At 45.4% G+C, this 23711-nt stretch overlaps 1 protein-coding gene across 1 annotated transcript in view; it reads left to right on the top strand.

The window, feature by feature from the left end:
• The first annotated feature begins 6619 nt into the window (after positions 1 to 6619).
• LOC126151010 (uncharacterized) overlaps positions 6620 to 23711 on the top strand; it is a 237291-nt gene continuing 220199 nt past the window's right edge. Inside the window, exons 1-2 of the mRNA XM_049915914.1 lie at positions 6620 to 6666; positions 7266 to 7675. Of these exons, the coding sequence (XP_049771871.1) occupies positions 6620 to 6666; positions 7266 to 7675 (457 nt within the window). The remainder of the gene's footprint in view (positions 6667 to 7265; positions 7676 to 23711) is intronic.

Here is a 23711-nt window from a genome sequence, read left to right as displayed (position 1 = left end):
AACGCAGGAGTCGGCAGTTATCGGTCAGCACACCCGGATATAACTGATATACGTTGCGCAACTGTGCGACCTGCTCAGGAGATGTATGACTAACACACTTGTGTGAATCTGTAGTTATGACGGCTTTAACCTGTATCGGCGCCTTACGAGAATTGTTAAAATTCATACTGAAACCTGCAGCTATCCTTTATTTTGCAACATTCGCTAACAGTTTTGGTCAGTGACCACTGTCAAGCTTAGCTGGCATAAACGGCAGGAAAGTTATACCATTATGCCAGCTAAGCTTGATAATGGTCTTTGACCGAAACTGTTAGCGAATTGTGGAAAATAAAGGACAGCTGAAGGTTTGAATTTTAACAATTATTTGGCGACTGAATATCCCCACCTACAAAAGTACATCAAGCTCAGAAAATAAGTTCGCATCATACGGAAAAGAAACGAAAATTGCTTTTCCCTCCAATTAAGCATAAGTCCTGGATGTTGGATAAAATGAGAATCAAGAATCACAGAAACAGCTAAGTGACGAGGTACCTCCCCTGGAACGCCCCAGTGAATGCCTGGAACCTCAATTAAAACATGAATACCGCAACAATTTTAGTTTACCAGAGTTTTCCATCCTGCAGCTCGCGAGCCCAGTTCTCAATGGGGTTAATCGACGCGGTGGTTGTTACTTGTGATACTGTTCTTCCGTACTTAATGATAATGAGCTGTTACAAATAATGCAGTAAGACATATAAATGGAAGATAACCAATGTAAAATCAACAACTCGTTTGCACGTCAAGGGTCTGCCCGCTCTAACTTTCCCCCTCGACTTCCTGGCTCGTAAGTCAGATTTCTGTCCGATTAAAATGGTCAGGGATCCCAACTCCGTAATAGCTAAACGTCGTTCTGATATTCTTATAGTACCGTCTCCGAATCTCCTTTGGAGCCTTCACATATCCCTGTCTCCTTTTCTCTTCACGTACACATAGGGAACGGCCTAAACATGTGTAGCATAGTTTGTAAGTCTGTGGTGTCGTCACAAACCATAACCTACACCTATGAATTGGATCAGTCTGTTCAAGAATATTATCTATAATCTCCGCGTCACCATACAGGAAACGTAACAACTTGACGGTGTGTCTGATATTGTGCAAATACCCTTGTAAGTGCCTTCAGTATCTTTTACTCTGCAATAGTTATTCTCAACTATTTCCTGCAATGCTCCGAACGTAAGTATTGACGGAATTCATTGAAAATGTACTGAGCCCACTTTCTGTGCAAAAATAGTGCATTAACGTTCCTGTACATTTTGGATATAGTGACTTATTGGACTGTTGGCCCCCTCAGGCCACAATTTTCACCTTGCTCCTGTAAGTCAGCTAGGAATCGCAGCAGCTGCTGTATATGTGCTAAAATATTGACCGACAGCTTTCTAGTCGCTTATAGCTTTCCAAGTAAAGGACTAGGTAGCTTAGCAAACATCTACCGACACTCGCCGTTTGTTACGCAGGCTTGATGGCTGTCAACAATTCGCCGATCGATCTGACTGCAATTCTGAATTTCCCTTCCAGAAGCTTTCGAGCTCTTTGCTTCTAATCTCCCTCCTGCACTTTGAGTAGGCAAACATTTCCTCAATGCGTTCAGAGATGTTACAAGCTTGTCCCTGTAACTGGCCTATTTGTTTACTCAGTTGGCCGCTCCCTTCGACGCAAAGCAAATCACGCGACCTATTCACGTAATGCATTATTCGGACATTCAAATGCCTCAATTGCGTGCAGGATGGCTCACCAACCTAAAAAACTGAAACAGCAGAGGCTGTTACAGTTGATTAAATAATGGCGACGAACTCACTTTCCTGATTGGGATGCGACGTTGTTACAACACAGTGACGCAATACTTACTTCACCATACGCTCTTGCTTGGTTACACGCCCAAGGGGCTCACTGCCCCTGATACTACCTTGTCTCTCTCAGGTCGCTCATTCTCTCGTCACATACCCTGAAACAATCAAAATGTATCGTAAAAATCGGTTTTATTAGTGATTAATAATAATAAAACACATAATCTGAAGCAAACACGATCTGCACCACTGTGTACCGGAACGACAGGTGAACGAAATGACTCGTTAGATTACGTGAGTTATCTTACACAATATTTATGGGGAAATAGTTTCGCGATAGTGGTTCAATTAGGACTGAAATAAAATCAGGCCCATTAAAAACAAATTTTGAAATAAGCAGTCTTCACAACCAGTTTTGTTCGAGTTACAACTGACACAGTGAACGTTCAAACATAGCTCACTCAGCAATTATTCTGATACCAAAACTGCCCCCGAAAGCTCCTCGCGAGTAGCGGGTAGGCACTGCACAACTGATGGTGATCTAGCTGTCGTGTCCCTAATCAAATGTTCAAATGTGTGTAAATTCCTAAGGAAACAAACTGCTGAGGTCATCGGTCCCTAGACTTACACAGTCCTTAAACTATGCTAAGAACAACACACACATCCATGCCCCAGGGAGCTCTCGAACCACCGGCAAGGGGCCGCGCAATCCGTGACATGGCGCCGCAAACCGCGCGGCCACTCCGCGCGGCTGTCCCTAATCCCACCACACTCAGTAACACTCCAAACTTGAGCGGCAGTCGTGGTTGGTGCTCCCGCCTTGCTGTAATTACGGGCCTGACTGCCGGTTCCGTGTCGTTGCATCTCGCACGGCTCAAGAGACTCACGCGTGTCGTCCTGCATTCCGTCGACCGAGCTCAGCTACGCCCTCTATATGTCTCGGTCGTGTTGCTAGATGTAGCCGCCAGGAAATTCAAACGCCACGCTGGCACCAGCGGAACGACGCCGGGTCGGTCACGCCCCATCTTTCATCCCCCCAACATTTCAGAGGGCGGCTATTTCTTGATTTGTGACACAAGTGGATAATAGGTTCGCCAACTATCAATCAAACCACAGTTTTCACTAAATCAATGACAACTGAACAGTTCTAGAATGCATATTGTATAAAAAGCTTGCTGAAAGGTCTCCTCCCTTTTCTGCTTTGCTTTTCACAACAATCTCAAGGAAGGAAACGTTCCATCGACAGTGCCATCATTACAGACGGAGCACAAGCTCGTATTACGAAGGGATGTGGAGGGCAATGGGCCATGCCCTTTGAGAAGCACCATCCAGGCATTTGTCTGGAGCGATGAAGAGAAATCCCGAGAAACCTAAATCTGGATGATTGGATGGCGATTTTAAGCCTCCAGAATGTGAATCCACCGTGCTCACAACTGCGCCACATTGATCGCTAGGTAAACACTCTCAACTGAAGGAAAGTAAAATTGAGGTTGAAAACGACTTCAAAATGCATGACGTAGTATATGAAGTCATTAGCCCCTTCCGAAAGTATAGAAACATTCAATTTCATTAAAAATTGCCATGCATTCCTTAAAAATACGTGATTCCCCAAGTGTGCGAAAAAGAAGGAGCAATATACAATTGCTATACCACACAATCAGAACTGAAAAAGTCCGAAATCAGGTTAACAGTGCATAACATTGTTAACCTACGTCGATTCCAAAATCATTCAGTTACACAATGCTAAATTGTAGGTAACATTTTATCTACATTATGAAACCAAACCACAGAATTAGTCATACGTATATCTGCTTCAGTTCAAGTGAACTCTGCAGTTTTCCTGTAACGTAACTTATTAGAAAAATTATCAACAATATTGATGAAAGTTACTATCGATCACAGACTTACAAAGGTTCATATCACCATCACAAACCACGAAGTATGAAAAATCCTTTATCTAATTTGTGATAAAAAGACAACAAAAGTTGTACTGGTCTGAGGGTTCTTCACTAGCAGATGATTGAAGCAAACGTTTCTTGAACATTTTTTGTAGTTATCATATACAAATATTACAGTCATAACTATTTTCTGTAGCTAACAAATGTATTCAATATAAAATTGCTGTTCGAGCAGGATCCATCGGTTCATAAATTAACTTGCATAATGAGGCTTCCAGAAGGGTCACTACACAAAATTACACTCACCATAGAACTAATAATTAATTGCGTGTTTTGCAATTTTTTTAGTTTGCTAAACTACATTCACCCACACACACACACACATAGGAAACGAAGAAAATCACATAGCTTACAAGACTGAATACATACTGCGAGACAAAAGAAAAGCTATGGAGAGAAGTAAAAGAATACAGGCAATATCTGTGGCTGGCCCATCACAGCAACAAAAAGGCTGAGTCAAAGACTCCACAAAACACTAAAATCTCCAGCCATTAAGATTTGTCCAAGGTCTAGACTATACAAAACGTTAAAACCCTCTCCGTACTCGTTTCGACATCAGCTAAAATAGAGGACATATCGCCACCGACATTCGCTTTTCCCTCTAGTCGTAATATGAAAAGCACTCAGTAAAAATGTGGCACACAGTGTTGCGCGCTGCAGGCATTAGAGACCAGAGGATCCATTTAAGGAGATAGGAAGCCATATGCTAGGGGACAGTACTCACTTCGGAGATAGGTCAGGATCATCTCGTCCTAATACATTACCGGCAAGAGGTTCGTCATGGCTGTCTTGCTTGCTTCGTCAACTGCAGCTCATCGTTACTGCCAGACATTCCACGATATTTGACGCAACATTGAAATAACAGTCTGTAGCAGAACGATTCACTGTGTGACGTCATGTTCCCTGCAGGCGTCGATAAAGGCTCAAAATTGTCACATGCGCCAGAACCAGCAGAGTGATACTTCCTTCCCAACCTTGAAGAAAGTGCAAATTGTCATGGATTAGGTCGGCAAGTTTCTCGGGTTCATGTGCTGCAGTGATTGTGGCTACTAAGGTATACAGAACTGAAGAGAAACTGCTCGCCCTGAAGAGCCTCACTGGATGGAGTGCCTCCAGAATCGCGGGAGCACAGCACTAAATACAATGTACTCATGTGGATGGCCAGTATCCTTAAGATTCGGTCGAGGTACACAGACTAACCACGGGAGTCTCACTGTTTGGAGCCATCAGCGTACTCAACTTTAAGTCCATGATGTTTATCTAAAATATTAAATACATAGACTGACACGTAAAATCCGGAGTTCAATATCGCTGATAAGACGTCAAGTCTAAAATAATTCTGGACCTCCATAGGAACCGGGGTGATGATCTGGTACGAACTGTGTGTAAAACTTCAAAACTAGGCAGGCCTGTTTTCGTACACGCTATTTTAATTGCCGCAGATGTATACTTTTGACGCTCTTTGAAATGTTGCACTATAAACGTGTTCTTCATTAAGCATCTTTCAACTGTAGAACATCGTCTCGCAGATAATTTACATGAGGGCTAATTTTACATTAAGTCTGATCGGTCGTGCAGTTAAATCCACAATGATAATCCAATGAAGCTTTGAACACATGTATTATGCAGCGTCTCTAGTATGCGCTTTGAACAGTACACGTCGCACTTTTCAGTTTTGAGCGCACATTGAGCACGTAAATGTGCCTGGAGTAATAGAGTCTCCCACCAAGTGTGAGGTGCGTGCCGGGGGGTGCCGCCTGATTTCATGCACTCCACATACCATAACTGTCACGTGTAACTGACAAAGTGCGGCAGTAGTGCAGGAACTGTGAAGTTGCACGTACAGACTTTCATAATTCAGTCGCTCAGGGAAGGAACCGAATGTCAACAAATGATGCTGTCCCGCGAGTGGTCCAGGTGATACGAGAAAATCGTGTACATCTATATCTACATACATATTCCGCAAGCTGCCGTTGGGTGCACAGCTGTAGGAACACAGTACGACTACAACTCATTTCCTTTCCTGCTCCACTCGCACACAGAACGAGGGAGAAACGGCGGTCTACTAGCCTCCATAGGAGTCCTAAGTTCTCTGATCTTACCTTCGTGGTCCTTGCGCGAAGTTTACTTTGGTGGCAACACGAGAGATTTGCAGTCTGCCTGACATGCCGAATCTCCATATTTCCTCATTAGTGCATCGTGAAACGAACGTCGTCTTTACTCCAGCGATTTTCACGGGAGTTCGCGAAGGATTTCTAAAATACTTGCATTTTTTCGAACCTATACGTAACAAATATAGCAGCACGCCTGTGAGCTGATACTATGTTTTTCTGTAATCCAACGTGGTGTGGATGCGGAACAGACAAGTAGTGCGCACTAGCGCTCTATACGTCGCGTCCTTTATGGATGAGCGAAATTTTCGCCAAATTCTCCCAGTAAAACAATGACGAACATCCATCTTTCCGACACCAACCTGACGGGCTCGTTCCAATCGATAACGCTTTCCAACGTTACAAATAGTTATTCAGTCGATGTGCCTGTGTCAAGCATCGCATTACTAATGCTGTAGTTGGACGTTGCACTTTTCTTTTCCCCTCTCGTCCGCATTCAATCGCATTTTTTTTTTTCATTGGAGCAAGTTGCCATTCATCACAGGACCTGGTAAGTCTGGCGAAGTCGTCTTGTATCCCTCTATAGCACTCAAAGACGACACGTTCATGTACACCACACTTTCATCCAGTATACAGCTGCTATTTTCGACTTACCCTGTCCGTCAGATCATTTACGTACATAAGGAATAAGAGAAGTCATATTACTCTCCATAGAGCAAATCAAGCGATGAGGATTTTTGCTAGCACTTACTGTGTTTCTTCGTGCCAATCAATGTTAGGGTGCACATTGCAAAGTTTTCGATGGGAAATATTTAATCACGGGAGGTGTTTGACCACTGACCATACAGCCCGGACTTGGCTCCCTCTGATTATGATCTCTTTGTTTTTTAGTATTTTGGCACAGACAACGAGCTCCAGACCAACCTAGAGAATTGGTGGAAAGCACAGGTCGCTTATATGTTGGTTCAAATGGTTCAAATGGCTCTGAGCACTATGCGACTTAACTTCTGAGGTCATCAGTCCCCTAGAACTTAGAACTAATTAAACCTAACTAACCTAAGGACAACACACACATCCATGCCCGAGGCAAGATTCGGACCTGCGACCGTAGCGATCACCCGGTTCCAGACTGTAGCGCCTAGAACCGCGAACCGCACGGCCACTCCGGCCGGCTTAGATATTGGACAGTCGGTGCAATGCTACGACAAATGTCGTAGTCAGAGGGATGACTATGTAGAGAAGTAGCTGGGGTGTGTCTAAGATGTACGACGTTTTGAAGTTTCGTTGTAGTTTCCCTTTCGCGACTGATCGGACCTCGGAAAACAAACAGTCCTCGTACGGCAGCCGTTTATTGAGAGTGCTGGTGCTCAGAGCTGCGTGTGTGTTTGGCTGTTGGCAGAGCCGCCGCACGCGGTCTTCCTGGAGGTGGACGGGCGGCGGCTGGACCCCGGCAACGTGTTCCTGCCGGTGCTGGAGGGCTCGGCGCTGGCCGTGGGCTGCGTGGCTGAGGGCGGAGAGCCGCCGCCGCGCCTCTCGTGGCGGCTGGCGCTCGCCGGGCAGCCGGACGCGCAGGCGCAGCCGCAGCAGCACCAGCACGGCGCCGTGCCCCTGCTGAGCACGCAGCCCGCCGCGCCGCTGCCCGCCGCGGCGCACGTGCTGCGCTCCGAGGCGCGGCTGGCGCGGCTGCTGCGCGCGCACCACAACGCCAGCGTCGCCTGCCTCGTGCAGCACCCCGCGCTGCCGCAGCCCGCGCTACAGGTCTCGCTGCTGCTCGACGTCCAGTGTGAGTACCACCTGCGGTGCGCTGTAACTCTACCACAACAGACGGGGAGTACACGAGGGCGCAAAGTGATGATGACAAGGGAGTCTCCCCATCGCACACCCGTCATATTCATTGGTAAGAGAGCCCAGTGGACAACCCGTCAAAAGCTGAACACAGATCAAGCATGAAAATAGGAAGAAGTACTGAACTGTAACAAAAAAAAAAGCAAAATAGAAACAGGGAACGGTCCAAGGACAAGAGGTACAATATGAAGCCAACCTAAATACACTCCTGGAAATGGAAAAAAGAACACATTGACACCGGTGTGTCAGACCCACCATACTTGCTCCGGACACTGCGAGAGGGCTGTACAAGCAATGATCACACGCACGGCACAGCGGACACACCAGGAACCGCGGTGTTGGTCGTCGTAGGCGCTAGCTGCGCAGCATTTGTGCACCGCCGCCGTCAGTGTCAGCCAGTTTGCCGTGGCATACGGAGCTCCATCGCAGTCTTTAACACTGGTAGCATGCCGCGACAGCGTGGACGTGAACCGTATGTGCAGTTGACGGACTTTGAGCGAGGGCGTATAGTGGGCATGCGGGAGGCCGGGTGGACGTACCGCCGAATTGCTCAACACGTGGGGCGTGAGGTCTCCACAGTACATCGATGTTGTCGCCAGTGGTCGGCGGAAGGTGCACGTGCCCGTCGACCTGGGACCGGACCGCAGCGACGCACGGATGCACGCCAAGACCGTAGGATCCTACGCAGTGCCGTAGGGGCCGCACCGCCACTTCCCAGCAAATTAGGGACACTGTTGCTCCTGGGGTATCGGCGAGGACCATTCGCAACCGTCTCCATGAAGCTGGGCTACGGTCCCGCACACCGTTAGGCCGTCTTCCGCTCACGCCCCAACATCGTGCAGCCCGCCTCCAGTGGTGTCGCGACAGGCGTGAATGGAGGGACGAATGGAGACGTGTCGTCTTCAGCGATGAGAGTCGCTTCTGCCTTGGTGCCAATGATGGTCGTATGCATGTTTGGCGCCGTGCAGGTGAGCGCCACAATCAGGACTGCATACGACCGAGGCACACAGGGCCAACACCTGGCATCATGGTGTGGGGAGCGATCTCCTACACTGGCCGTACACCACTGGTGATCGTCGAGGGGACACTGAATAGTGCACGGTACATCGAAACCGTCATCGAACCCATCGTTCTACCATTCCTAGACCGGCAAGGGAACTTGCTGTTCCAACAGGACAATGCACGTCCGCATGTATCCCGTGCCACCCAACGTGCTCTAGAAGGTGTAAGTCAACTACCCTGGCCAGCAAGATCTTCGGATCTGTCCCCCATTGAGCATGATTGGGACTGGATGAAGCGTCGTCTCACGCGGTCTGCACGTCCAGCACGAACGCTGGTCCAACTGAGGCGCCAGGTGGAAATGGCATGGCAAGCCGTTCCACAGGACTACATCCAGCATCTCTACGATCGTCTCCATGGGAGAATAGCAGCCTGCATTGCTGCGAAAGGTGGATATACACTGTACTAGTGCCGACATTGTGCATGCTCTGTTGCCTGTGTCTATGTGCCTGTGGTTCTGTCAGTGTGATCATGTGATGTATCTGACCCCAGGAATGTGTCAATAAAGTTTCCCCTTCCTGGGACAATGAATTCACGGTGTTCTTATTTCAATTTCCAGGAGTGTAGAAATCGTGTCGAGCTTAAGTGTTTACGGTTGTAGGCTATGCCGCAGGGGACCCTGTGCATACGTTCCTCTGCCTTTTTTTTTTCGCTATTCGTTTCATTCAGATTTGTGTCTGTGCCGTGGTGTACGGCGAGGTGTAAGTAGGGGCCTGTATTGACAGTACAAAGGAAGTGGCTTTCGAATGGGAACCGGAAACGTTTGATGATAAGGCAAGAAGTCAACCGAATCCTGCACCGGAAAACAGGTCTGGTGTGTCACGTACGGCACTAGTGACAGTACGTGTGTCATATGATAGGAATCTCTTATCGCACCTAATTTGTACGACTGGTAAGTCAGTGAGATATGCGTCCTTGCCCGATATAGGCGTTCGTATGAATGTGAATGTGATCGCTCCCAAGGAAATGATGGGAATATAATAGTTTGCCACATAAGCTGCAACAAATCAACGCAGCAGTTTCACACTCACACAGTTTCTCTGTGCTCTGTCAAAACACACGTTTTAAACGTTTTTCAAGTTGTGTTCCGTTTTGGAAGTTGACTCTTAATTTGTGTGAGACGTCTACGTGGTATCTCGCTTGTTCTCACTATTCGTCACATTTCCTGGCGGTGGTAACGCATTGTTACCGTATGACTCAAATTATATAACAAATGGATAGCATGACAACTGCCAAGACTACAGAACGAGAACAAAAATTCGAATGTTTACAGTGTTCTGAAAAAAAAGGCACGGCTTGCTTATTTGACACTCCATCCCAGTGGCCAGCTGCCTACGAAACCGCTGCTGTGTCAGGCTGTTCTTTATTGCACTTTTTGTTCTTGGTCCGCTCAGCGTTTCTATTTTGCTTTTTTTCACTGTTCAAGAATCCCTCTTCCTATTTTCAAGATACATCTGCGTTCGGTTTTTGACGGGTTATCCACGGGCCATCTTACCACTAAATCTGATGAGGGTGCGATGGGGAGTTTCCCTTGTGTGATTTGATGATGATAGTCCAGTTCGTCCACTCTTCACTTCTCGTAACTGAATTCATCAATTTCCTTACCTTGCTTCATCTCCATCGGTCGCGGGCTCTAAGGCTTATGCAATACACGGGGCACAGTAATATGGAAAGTGCGTAGGTTTAAATGCTAAGCGCAATGAGAATCATAAAGTGTTAGAAAGCGACCTAACTTCGCCTCATTTCTCCAATCCAAAAATTAACAAAACGATATCTGTAGCCAGTCTATCACTAATATTCATAATTAGATTCCCAGTCATTAATCATTAGTTCCCGAGCTCCGCAAAAGTAACGAAGTGCTTCACACGAAATTAGAGTTCACATGAAATTGCACAAATAAGTTTTCCGAATGAACTCTATTAAATCCGTGTTTACGCGGAGTTTCGCTTCACGCAGTAGTTCACTTGTTATCACCTCGGATACCAAGGCAATTTTTCAGTAAACTGTTCCGTGATTAAATGAGATCAGGCTTTATACAAAGATTCATACATTACCTCCACGGAAACCGATCGTAGATTCCTTGTGAGTTACCTTACCAGTTTGGTGGCTGCCCTCTCAGGACCCTCTTGGGACTGATCTGCCCTTACTGTCAATAAGCACTAACAGTAATTAAAATTTATAATTAGTATTTCCTGATGAACTGAGTGATATCGATATTATTGTTCACGAGTTCTCAGTGCAAGTAACGTAACCAGTACGATTGGCGCTATACATTAATATTTACACAGTAATAATGAATAATACAAAACTCTCTTCTTGGCACCCATTGTTGTAGGTGAAGCCTCACTCTCTCTCTCTCTCTCTCTCTCTCTCTCTCTGTTCCAGAACGATACGGCCGTTGCTCACCCGTCCGTTGTCACGTAATATGACAGTCTGCCGCATTGTTCGATGAGTCTGCCCTGTGATCCTACCTACTCGCTTACGTCCCGTAGAAATTCTTCTTATATTGTGATTAAAACATAACAACAAAAATGTAATAAGCGTGGCAGGGATATGGCATTAATGCCACACCGTCTCCACTCTGCTGCGTCCGTCTTCCTCCGACTCCATGCCCTTCACTTTCTTGCACTTTGCATCTCTTGCTGAATCTGTTGCTAGCTTCGTCTCTTTTTAGCCTTTCGTACAACAGTCGGTAAAAACGTAACCCCTATACCAAATGTTCTCAACCGGGGATTATTTACCTCCTGAGAGGTGAATTATAAGTTTATGAGAAGTAAAACTTAAAGTCTCCATTTGTGCTTCGATCACGAAAGTAAATTATTTTTTAAAAGAATTTTGCCATTATCACTATTTCATAAGGAGATGTTTATGAAAGTTACCAGTGATTACGTTTCTGTCAAATACTACCATTAACACATCACATAACATGGTGGACACTGTAGCTTCTGGAACACTTAGCAGTTGCTCTACATCCTTCATTCTGCCGCTCCGTTTTATATTTTTCCCCACGACTACATTTCAGACAGAATCAACTATTTTTCCTTCCCTCTTTTAATGTTCATGATTCATTGTCGTACTATACCACACACTAGGAAAACTTATTTCAAAGTCTTTTTCTTTGCTATATCAGATGTCTTTTTACTATTTAACTGCACATTTTTATGTCCCTTTTACTCATATATGTTCTGTTTATTGTCCTCATACAGATTTCACTATCTGACACAAACTTCCTATGGTAAATAATGTCTTCCAGTATTTTTCCTTAGAACGAAGTTATTACGCAGCCTTCATGTTTGCTAATTAACATCATTTTGGTCGTCTCTATATCTACTCTCATTCCATGTACTTCCTCCACATTTCAAATCCTCTTCACCATATTCTATCGTTTTGTTTTCTCTAATAATGGCAACATTATGGTGCTAGACGAATTACTCTCAGACATGAATGTAATAATTCCAGTTCCAAAGAAAATGTTGATTTTGACAAGTGTCAATGTTACTGAACTGAATCATGGTTGCAATACACTAACACGAAGAATATACAGAATAAAGGGAAAAGCCAGGGAAGAGCCAGTCCTGGGGGGAATCAGATTGGGTTGTAGTGATGTAGTGTAACACGCAAGGCATTACTAACCCTACGCCTTATCATATAAGATTGACTGAAGAATGGCTAATCTACCTTCATAACATCTGTTGATTAAGAGGAAATTTTTGACGATGTGGAGTAGTCTACATTCTTTGAGATTCTGGAGCTAGCGTGGGCAAAGGACGGAAAGGTAATTTATAACTTGTATGGAAACCAAACTGCAGTTGTAAGAGTCGAAGGATGTTAAAGAGAAGCGATGAACACAAGTGAGCTGTGTAGGGTTTTAACGTTTTCCCAATGTTATTTAGTCTGTAAAGGGAACAGTCGACTTAAATCAGGCGAGTCTGAGGGAATTAGATTAGGAAATGAGACTCGTAATGTAGTAGATGGCATCAGCTATCACGACCGCGAAAGTGGAAAGGTTACAGAACTCAGACTAGCAATAGCAAGGAAAGTATTTTTGAAAAAGACGAATTTGTTAACGTCTAACATAAAAATAAGTGTTAGGAATTGTTTTATGAATTTATTTGTCTGTAGCGTAGCCTTCTATGGAAGTGAAAGATGGATGATAAAGTTATACCGCGTCATGCTCCTCGTCAGTTTCTTCTGCATGATGTGCATTTCGACTCCTCTGCTGGTTTATTTTTCGGAATATTTTACTGTTCACCGTTAGCTGAAGACTGAAGAGAAAAGTGACGGTGTATAACGTCCTAGAACATTTTATCTTCAATTACAACATCCACCATAACCTACGTCACTATATGAGATAATAGAATCTTTTGAAGTCTGTTGCTGCAGAACAATGCTTAAGATGTGATGCATAAATTGAATAGTTAAAAAAGGTACCGAACGGAATTGGACAGAATAAGACGTTTATTGCATAGTTTTGAAGGATACGGCATGAAGAAATTGTCATATTCGTAATGGAGATACGTATGGGAATAAAATTTTGGAGGGAGGCCAAAGTCGAATACAGTCAGCCCGTTCAACAACATGTAGGCTACAGTAGTTATCTAGAGACGAAGAGGCTTGCGCGGGATAGACTAGGTGGAGATCTGCATCAAACCATTTTTCGTGCTGAAATCCACAACTACAGCGACATGTCAATTACCCTTACGTCTGGTTCTGTCATTCCATCTGTTTGTCCTAACACTTCGTTACTTCCTCATAACATGAATTGTAAAAAGTTGTTAAATACTAACTACCCTTGTCTAACAAAACTTGCAATACTTGCCTCATCTGTTTTGTCATTGCCTATCCATACTTTTGGTTTTCCTACCATTCTTCTGTCCATCCAGACTACACCACATCTGCCAGTGACGTGAGGACGATACTCCGCTCAACTCACTCAATCATCTATTACCAATCAACAGACAGATTAAGATATTCCTAAGAAATACCAGGATTTTTTGACTTACCATCCTCATCTCCCGGTACATTTCTCACGCCCCTTTTCCTTTTCAGAACCCAAACTGTGACTCCCTCCACGAATTCCTTGATAGTCTGTAAAATCTTCTGAGTACAAGCTTTCTCACGCCATTTGTGATGTCACATATGAAATCAGTTTGGCGTAAAGTCTTTAAATTCTTTGGCGTATTATTTCTTTGGCAAAGAGACTAGGATCTATTTAATTAAATACATTATGGAGGGTAAATGCTCTCGTTAAATATCCTATTAATGAGGTTTGTCAGTTTACCTGTTACTCCACTTCCACAGTTTTAACACTTTTAGTTGTGTTTAGTCACAGCCCATTGCTTTACTTGTAGCCTTTATTACTTCCCATCGCAATATCTTTAGTCCAGGATGTGTTTACTCACATTCTACTTTATGTTCCAATGTTCCTATATTAACAAAAGAACGCGACGGCATCCCCCCAGCATCGGAAAATAAAGTTTCATGGAATAGCCCGGATCGCCGTTCGTCCCCCCAGAGTCAATAAAGTTATTTACGTAGCATCACAGGGCTATCTTGGAGCAACTGGATTGTATTAAGAAGTCTGTGCTCATGCACTATAGTTATGATGTATTACTTAATCGCCTACGTAGCTAAAATCGGGCTTCTCGGTATACCTCACATCTTTATTACGTATAAAACATAATAATCGGAAGTATCTCCTACAACATTAGATGCCCAGAACGGAAATGTAATTGACACTATCGGCTTGTGTCGTCCTGAAGAGTAACAGTATTGTGAATTTCACTCAACCAGTGGCTAAATGAGGAAGACTATTTACCAGTAACGTTTTTGGCAGGGCACGATGGCCTACGGACATAGGCTGGGGAAATAGAGATGAGAATCTGGTGGAAAAAAATTATTCTACTTTTAATACAAACATTCAAGGAGACCTAAATGACTAAGTCTAGGGACTGCTACATAGGGGTTTTACTAGACGGACAAGTAATGGTAGAGCGAAGACGACGCAACATCGACTTACGTAAACTCGATACTGCCTAGCAGGCTGTCACTCCTGCCGCTCTGCCAATTTGTGAGTGCGGACTGACATGACCAATACTGCCCGGCGTCTGCGCTTTACCTGCCATCTGCTGTATCTGAAATGACAAATTGGTGCTCTTCCCTACATGGACAGGGAAAAATGATGTTGCCTTTGTGTCTGCGGTGAAACATCTGGATATATAACTATAGAGACTTTCCTTAGCTTTGAAGTTACTGCATATAGGCTGTTCCATTTTACCTCAGTCGGCGTGAAACTTTGCATTTTTTGTAGGGATACAGTTTCTTGTCATCTACAGTAGAGTTTAAGTTAATATATTCGCAAACTCGCAGCTGTAATAAAAAATTGCTTCCGTATCTAAAGTCAGAGTAATTATAATTTGATAAACTCCCACGATTCTGTGATTCGTAGCTCAGAAGCTATTCAAAGGTAAACTCACAAATAAAATTCAAAACCAAGGTAGTACTGTATATTTCGAAGTGGTACCTGCAAGATGTTTTATACTAAAATTTAATGTAATTTTCATGATGTTATTGTTTTTCTCAAATACACAATAACTTAAATGGATTAAAAATTGTACCAAATTGATGAGCATTTGATCTAAAAACGGTATTAGTAATCTTTCCTGTGCTATCTTCAGTGGAGAGCTGTAGAAAAAATAAAAGTAAATCGACACGGCGGCAACACCCATGAATTGTGACGAGGCTGTTGTCGGGCACCTGTTGTTTATGTTTCACCGCAGCCCATCGTAACCTAAGCACATTGTAAGCTTAAATACAGTGACGGAAAAAAAAATCGCAGCACCAAGAACGAGTTGTGCGACTTGAACGAAAGTTGGTAGCGTCTACCTACGTCTGAAAGATGATGTCTATTCATATTTTTCGCCAGTCATATGCTCTAGAAGCACAACTATGGAAATGCAAAAAAGGTTTGCTTTAAATGCGCACTGTGTGAGTTGATAGTGGAGGGGTAGAAAGCAAAGGAAAGAGAAGGAAGTATTGATATCAGTTACATCCGGAGTTATAGCGGAATCAACGGCAATGAGTGAAAATGTGTGCTGGATCGGGAATCGAACCCAGGATCTCCTGCTTATCAGTCAGTTGCGTTAACCACTGAGCGACCCAGACATGGTGTTTGTACCATTGCGCGGACTACCTCGCTAGGCCTCTCGACCGACCAACATTCCCACCCAGCGTCCCTATCCACATTCCCTGCCCATGGCCTCCATACTAGCTACTTCACAGATTCATAAAAAGGACTATAAATAAATTTTAACATTTCACCTTACGAATTTACATTTTAACCCAAGATTCCAGCAGGAAGTCGAACTTACTTATGCACCCACATGAAGGTAGCGGTTCATTGCCCATCGAGGCGAATCAGAAAGAACTGACATTAAGCATTCATATAACAAACTGTAACGGTCGGTTAGTTACATTTGAGATTGGAGGTCGTGAGTTGATTTTAGTGAAGAATGCCATTAAGGCAAAGGCAACGAAGATGCCCTTATCAACACCCAGTGAGTTTGAAAGAGACCGTATAATAGGGCTACGGGAAGCTGGAAGTTCCTTCTGCGATACGTCAGAATGACGACTGTAGCCACTGTACGTGATTACTGGAATAGGTGGTCACGGGAAGCTGCGGTCGCAAGGAGACCGGGGTCCGGATGGCCACGTGATACTGGTGCGAGGGGGGACCATTGTGTCCGGCGCGTGGCTGTGGACCAGCATCTACAGCGGCGTCTGCAGCAGCATCTGGAGCAGCAGCTGGTACCAATGTGACACAACGAACTGTCAGAAATAGATTACTTCAAGGAAGATCCGAGCCAGACGCTCTGTGGCGTGCATTTCACTCATCCCCGAAACACCGCTGTTTACAGCTTCAGTTGTGTCGAGGGAGGGCAGGGTGGAGGTGCCTCGGTGCCAGTGTCGGACGTCTGTGGGTCAGTACAAACATACCGCCATATGAGCACCGGACATGTTGAATAAGTTCACAGATATGTGAGGGCTCGAAGAGTTCTTAAATAACAGACCCCTGGAGGTAGTCCTTGATTGCGAGGGTACCGTCATCAGTGCCCGGGGGAAGCATGGTAGATACCGTTGCTGTTCTCTGTATACATAAATGATTTGGCGGACAGGGGTGGGGGGGGGCACCAATCTGCGGTTGTTTGCCGAAGAAATCGTGGCTTACGGTAAGATGTCGAAGTTGAGTGACTATAGGACGCTACAAGACGACTTTGACAAAATTTCCAGTTGGTGTGAAGAATGGCAGCTAGCCCTAAATGTGGAAGAGTGTAAGTCAGTGCGGAGGAGTGAGGATGCAAACCTGTAACGTTCGGATACAGTGTTGTTAGTGTCCCGCTTGACATGGTCAAATCGTGTAAGTACCCGGGCGTAACGTTCCAAAGTGATAAGAGGTGGAACGAGCATCTGAGAACTGCGGTAGGGAAGGCAAATGGTCGACTTCGGTTTATTACGAAAATTTTAGAAAAGAGTGGTTGACCTGTAAACGAGATTGCATATAGGACACTGGTGCGACCTATTTTTCAGTACCGCTCGAGTGTTTGAGATCCGTACCAGGACGGATCGAAGGAAGACATCAAAGCAATTCATAGGCGTGTTGCTAGACTTATTACCGGTAGGTTAGCAACACGTAAGTGTTACTGAGATGCTTCGGGAATTCAAATGGGAATCCCTGGTGGGAAGGCGACGTTCTTTTTAAAAGAAACGCTATTCAAAAAGTTTCATGAATCGTCATTTCAAGCCGACTGTCGAACAATTCTACTGCCGCCAACACACATTGCGCCTAAGGACTACGAAGATAAGATACGAGAAATAAAGGCTCATAAGGAGGCATACAGACAGTCGTTTCTCCCTCTCTCTGTTAGCGAGTGGAACAGAACATTTAGTGAAAGGTAGTGGTACAGAATACCTATGCCACGCACCGTACGGTGGCGTGCGTAGTGTCTGAGTAGATTCAGGTGTAGATGTAAACCATGGCAGACTAGAAATCACACATAGCACAAGTGTGGCGAAAGATAAGTAGATAGTTGGCAAAATTATTCGTAAGACGCGTGCATGTATATGAAACTGTGTAAAGCGAATAGATTCAAATGTATATTTGCGGTTATTTGAAATTTTTTTGAAATTTTCCCGTCTCGTTCGTACACGGAGTGGATTATTGTCGTGGTCTGTTTCTTTTAACTAGGTGCACCTCTTATTCCTTATGACTCTGTGACACTGTGGTTTTATGTCCAGTTAATTTTGTGCAAGTTTTGATATACTTTCAGTTTATTTGTTCGTGAAGTCGTACAAAACAGGACCATGCACCACTCTCTACTTGTTGTTAATGGATTGCTTTCTTCTGTTTTAGAAAATCTGTTGATCGCCTAAAGAGCGAAACGCGTCACTGAAATTGAATAACTCTACAACCTGGTCTGTTGAAAGCATACTTTACCGAATTTTAACTCTAAAACTATAGACACTTAAGGGCCAAAACCGAGAAAGTTATTTTCTTTTACTTTAATTGACACACTTAACAATTATTAATGATTTGAGGTCGGTTTTCCCATTTTTCGTCTGATTTGGAATGGAGCAGTCCTTATCCACTTTCTAAAAGTCGTCTAACAGCATGCTTAACGTGCTTACGCTTGTGTGGAGACAAGCTCACTCGTAGTGCGGCAGCTGTAACACCTCAAATCACATTTGGCGTTTCTCTGGAGAAATAATCCCACCGTTCACTTTTATTGCCCCACGTAATAATTGTACCACGTTCTACATTGAACTCGGATCATTACTTAATTTTACTGTCGAACTAAACACAATATAACAAAGGCAAGTTGATCGAAACAATCGTCGAGGACATACACTGAGGTGATAAAAGTCGCGGGATACCTCCTAGTACCGTTTCGGACCTCCTTTTGCTCGGCGTAGTGGAACTCCTCGACATGGCATAGCTCAACAAGTAGTTGGAAGTCCCCGCATAAGTACTGAGCGATGCGACCTCTGTAGCCGTTTGTAATTGCAAAATTTTACTGGTGCAGAATTTTGTACGCGAAATGACCTCTCGATTATGTCCCATAACCGTTCAATAGGATTCCCGTCCGACGATCTGGGTGGCCATATAATTCGCACGAAATATCCAGAAACTTCTTCAGACCTGTCGCAAATAATTGGAGCCCGATGACATGGCTCATTGTCATCCATAAAAACTCCATCGTTGTTTGAGAACATGAATGTCCATGAACGACTGAAAATGGTCTCCATGTAGCCGAACGTAACCATTCCAGTCAATGATCTGATCAGTTGGACCAGAGGACTCAGCCACTTCCATATAAGCACAGTTCACACCATTCTAGAACCACCACCACTTTGCACAGTGACTTGTTGCCAACTTGAAACCATCCTCCCATCAGCACTTACCAAAGGAAACGTGAACAGTACAGGAACATCCAGTCGTCTAGGGTCCAAGCGATATGGTCTCAAGTCAAGGAAAGGTGCTGCGAGGTACGTCGCGCTGTTGGCAAAGACACTCGCGTACGTCGTCTGCTGCCACAGCCTGGTAATGCCAAATTTCGTCGAACTGTCCTAACGTGTGCGTTCGTCGTACGCCCCACATCGATTTCCGCGGTCATCTCACGCAGTGTAGTTTGTCCGTCAGCAGTGACAGCTCCACCAATGCGCCACTTCTCTAGGATCGATAAGTGAAGGTCGTCGGCTACTGCTTTGCCCGTGGTGAGAGGTAAAGCACGAAAATTGGTATTCTCGGCACACTCTCGCCACAGTGCATCTCGGAGTAATGAATACCCTAACGACTTCTGATGTGGAATGTTCTGGATGTCTAGCTCAAATTATCAATACACGACAAAGTGCATTAATTCCCATCGCGCAGCAATAATCACGCCGGGAATCTTTTCACGTTAATTACCTGAGTACAAATGAGAGCTCCTCCAATGCCTTGCCTTCTGTAGTTTTGCACGTGATAGCACCGCCATCTGTATACACTCCTGGAAATTGAAATAAGAACACCGTGAATTCATTGTCCCAGGAAGGGGAAACTTTATTGACACATTCCTGGGGTCAGATACATCACATGATCACACTGACAGAACCACAGGCACATAGACACAGGCAACAGAGCATGCACAATGTCGGCACTAGTACAGTGTATATCCACCTTTCGCAGCAATGCAGGCTGCTATTCTCCCATGGAGACGATCGTAGAGATGCTGGATGTAGTCCTGTGGAACGGCTTGCCATGCCATTTCCACCTGGCGCCTCAGTTGGACCAGCGTTCGTGCTGGACGTGCAGACCGCGTGAGACGACGCTTCATCCAGTCCCAAACATGCTCAATGGGGGACAGATCCGGAGATCTTGCTGGCCAGGGTAGTTGACTTACACCTTCTAGAGCACGTTGGGTGGCACGGGATACATGCAGACGTGCATTGTCCTGTTGGAACAGCAAGTTCCCTTGCCGGTCTAGGAATGGTAGAACGATGGGTTCGATGACGGTTTGGATGTACCGTGCACTATTCAGTGTCCCCTCGACGATCACCAGTGGTGTACGGCCAGTGTAGAAGATCGCTCCCCACACCATGATGCCAGGTGTTGGCCCTGTGTGCCTCGGTCGTATGCAGTCCTGACTGTGGCGCTCACCTGCACGGCGCCAAACACGCATACGACCATCATTGGCACCAAGGCAGAAGCGACTCTCATCGCTGAAGACGACACGTCTCCATTCGTCCCTCCATTCACGCCTGTCGCGACACCACTGGAGGGGGGCTGCACGATGTTGGGGCGTGAGCGGAAGACGGCCTAACAGTGTGCGGGACCGTAGCCCAGCTTCATGGAGACGGTTGCGAATGGTCCTCGCCGATAGCCCAGGAGCAACAGTGTCCCTAATTTGCTGGGAAGTGGCGGTGCGGTCCCCTACGGCACTGCGTAGGATCCTACGGTTTTGGCGTGCATCCGTGCGTCGCTGCGGTCCGGTCCCAGGTCGACGGGCACGTGCACCTTCCGCCGACCACTGGCGACAACATCGATGTACTGTGGAGACCTCACGCCCCACGTGTTGAGCAATTCGGCGGTACGTCCACCCGGCCTCCCGCATGCCCACTATACGCCCTCGCTCAAAGTCCGTCAACTGCACATACGGTTCACGTCCACGCTGTCGCGGCATGCTACCAGTGTTAAAGACTGCGATGGAGCTCCGTATGCCACGGCAAACTGGCTGACACTGACGGCGGCGGTGCACAAATGCTGCGCAGCTAGCGCCATTCGACGGCCAACACCGCGGTTCCTGGTGTGTCCGCTGTGCCGTGCGTGTGATCATTGCTTGTACAGCCCTCTCGCAGTGTCCGGAGCAAGTATGGTGGATCTGACACACCGATGTCAATGTGTTCTTTTTTCCATTTCCAGGAGTGTGTGTGAATTTCGCTGTCCCATGACTTTTATCACTGCAGTGTACAGTCAACGCAGAAGTCACTCACGCCGTCTTCTGCTCACGCATCGTGTCCGAATTCACAGCACACGTCTTGTGAGCGTTTCTGGGAGTAAAGGGACTCGAGGCTTACGAATAGCGCCGGCTCGGCTCGAGACTGACACCAAACGCATGGGCAAAAGAAAACGTGGTGATTGTGAAAATGTATTCGATACTCCGTGTCACTTCTGGCTTGACCACTGAGAATAAAATATTGGAGGAATTCGGAAGTTACCGACTCAGCAGGAACTACGTGCATGCAAGGAGACTTTAACGAAACTTTTCCATCACTCCGAGAGCGCTGAGAGCGACGGAGGTACATTTGGATAAAGGAGCTTGCGAGTAACAAAATCTTTCTGGCAGTACCGAAACGGTATTGGAATCACCTTCCATATTCGTTACTGAGTAACGACTGTATACGATACTGGATAGCTCTAGCCCTTCGCAGGCAGCAGGGGTGTCGCGTCGTGTCGCGAGGTGAGGTTTGTCACACTTTATTCTCCCTGTATGCGCTTAAATTCTACCTCATATGGTCCCTCTACATCACTAACATATACGTTCGCAGAATTAGAATGCTCACAAATATCATTATCATTTTGTACACCAGATAAAACAAAACTGCCTACTTCATTCCACGTAATACCACGCCAAGCTCCCCGATCTCTCCGTCCCAAAAATGTTCCCAAAAGCTGTCTAACACTGCACCTTTAACACTCGCTGAGATGTTTCTTGCATTGACAGGGTTTTGTTTAAGATTCTTTGTCATCAGAATCCTGACTTGTCTGCAGCAGGCAGCCAGGAATTCCGACCTCGTGCAACCTATTCATCTCGTAGCAGCACTTGGACCTTACGTCCACAATTATTTCTTTGATCTGTTCCAATGTTCCAATCTCTTCCCTTACAGATTTACCCTCTACTGGCACCTCTGGTACGATGTAATTTATTTCCTGAAGTCTTAACAGATGTCCTATTATCCTGTCTCTTCTTCTTGTCAGTATTTTCTATATGACCCTCTTTTCCCCGTCGCCCTACCTAATTTGAGAACTCCATCTATAGCACATCCCACACCTAATGAATTTACTCATTTTGAGAACACAGAAGGAGCTATCTGTTTAATTTGCTAAAAGCATTCTAAGCCCAGGTGGTATAAATATTTTTGACGAACTTTGGTGTTTTCTTCAGGACTTAAAAATGTTTTTGTTATGAAATGTGTCCATATTAATTGCCCTTAACTCAAATTGTCATGTGGATAAAAAAGTGTAACAACTAAAAACATAAAGCACCTTTTGAAAATGGCTCTGACAGTGTATGTACACACCACTCAAAAATGATTGTTAGTCACGAAAACACCAACACAGAATCACATCTGTATACATAAATTGGTCATATTCTCAAATATTTTTGAATATGTATTGCATATCTAAACAGATGTGCTACTGTTGACTATGTTTGTGAATGACTGATATATATAGACACATATCAAAAATGTTTAACATCACCCCAGTTCCCAGAATTCCTGAAGATAGACGTTGACTGTGCATATTGTATCACAGACACAATCACTTTGACTATTCAGAGATGTCACTAAACCCACCCAAAGTTATAAACAACCATGCATGAGCAGCGACCATTAGAAGGAGGGGGTCGGACAGCCGATCAGTTCCAGTCATTTCACCAGGAAGGAGGTACACGGCTAGTGTTGTCTGTAGTTCAACCATGCCTAGACGGTCAATACCGCTGTTAGATCGCGCCCGCATTGTTTCCCTGTGCTAGTAAGGGCTCTCAAAAAGGAAGTGTCCAGGCGTCACGTAGTAGACCAAAATGGTGTTGTTCGGACATGGAGGAGATAAAGAGAGACGGGAACTGTCCATGACATGCCTCGCTCAGGCCGCACAAGGGCTACTACTGCAGTCGATGACCGCTACCTACGGATTATCGCTCTGAGGAACCGTGACAGCTACGACACCATGTTGAACTATGCTTTTCGTGCACCCACAGGAAGTCGTGTTACGACTCAAACTGCGCGCAATAGGCTGCACGATGCGCAATTTCACTCCCGACATCCATGGCGAGGTCCATTTTTGCAACCACGACGCCATGCAGTGCGGTACAGATGGATCCGACAACATGCCGAATGGACCACTCAGGACTGGCATCACGTTCTCTTCACCGATAAGTGTCGCATGTGCCTTCAACCAGACAATAGTCTGACACGTGTTTGGAGGCATCCCGGCCAGGCTGAATGCCTTAGACACACTGTCCAGCGAGTGCAGCATGGTGGAGGTTCCCTGATGATTTGGTGTGGCATTATGTAGGGTCGACGTACGCCGCTGGTGGTCATGGAAGGCGCCGTAACGGCTGTACGATACATGAATGCCATCCTCCGACCGATAGTGCAAC

Source organism: Schistocerca cancellata, chromosome 2 (genome assembly GCF_023864275.1).
Source record: "Schistocerca cancellata isolate TAMUIC-IGC-003103 chromosome 2, iqSchCanc2.1, whole genome shotgun sequence".
Taxonomy (NCBI): domain Eukaryota; kingdom Metazoa; phylum Arthropoda; class Insecta; order Orthoptera; family Acrididae; genus Schistocerca; species Schistocerca cancellata.
The sequence above is the reverse complement of the archived record's forward strand: the minus strand, read 5'-3'. Positions and strand labels throughout refer to the sequence as shown.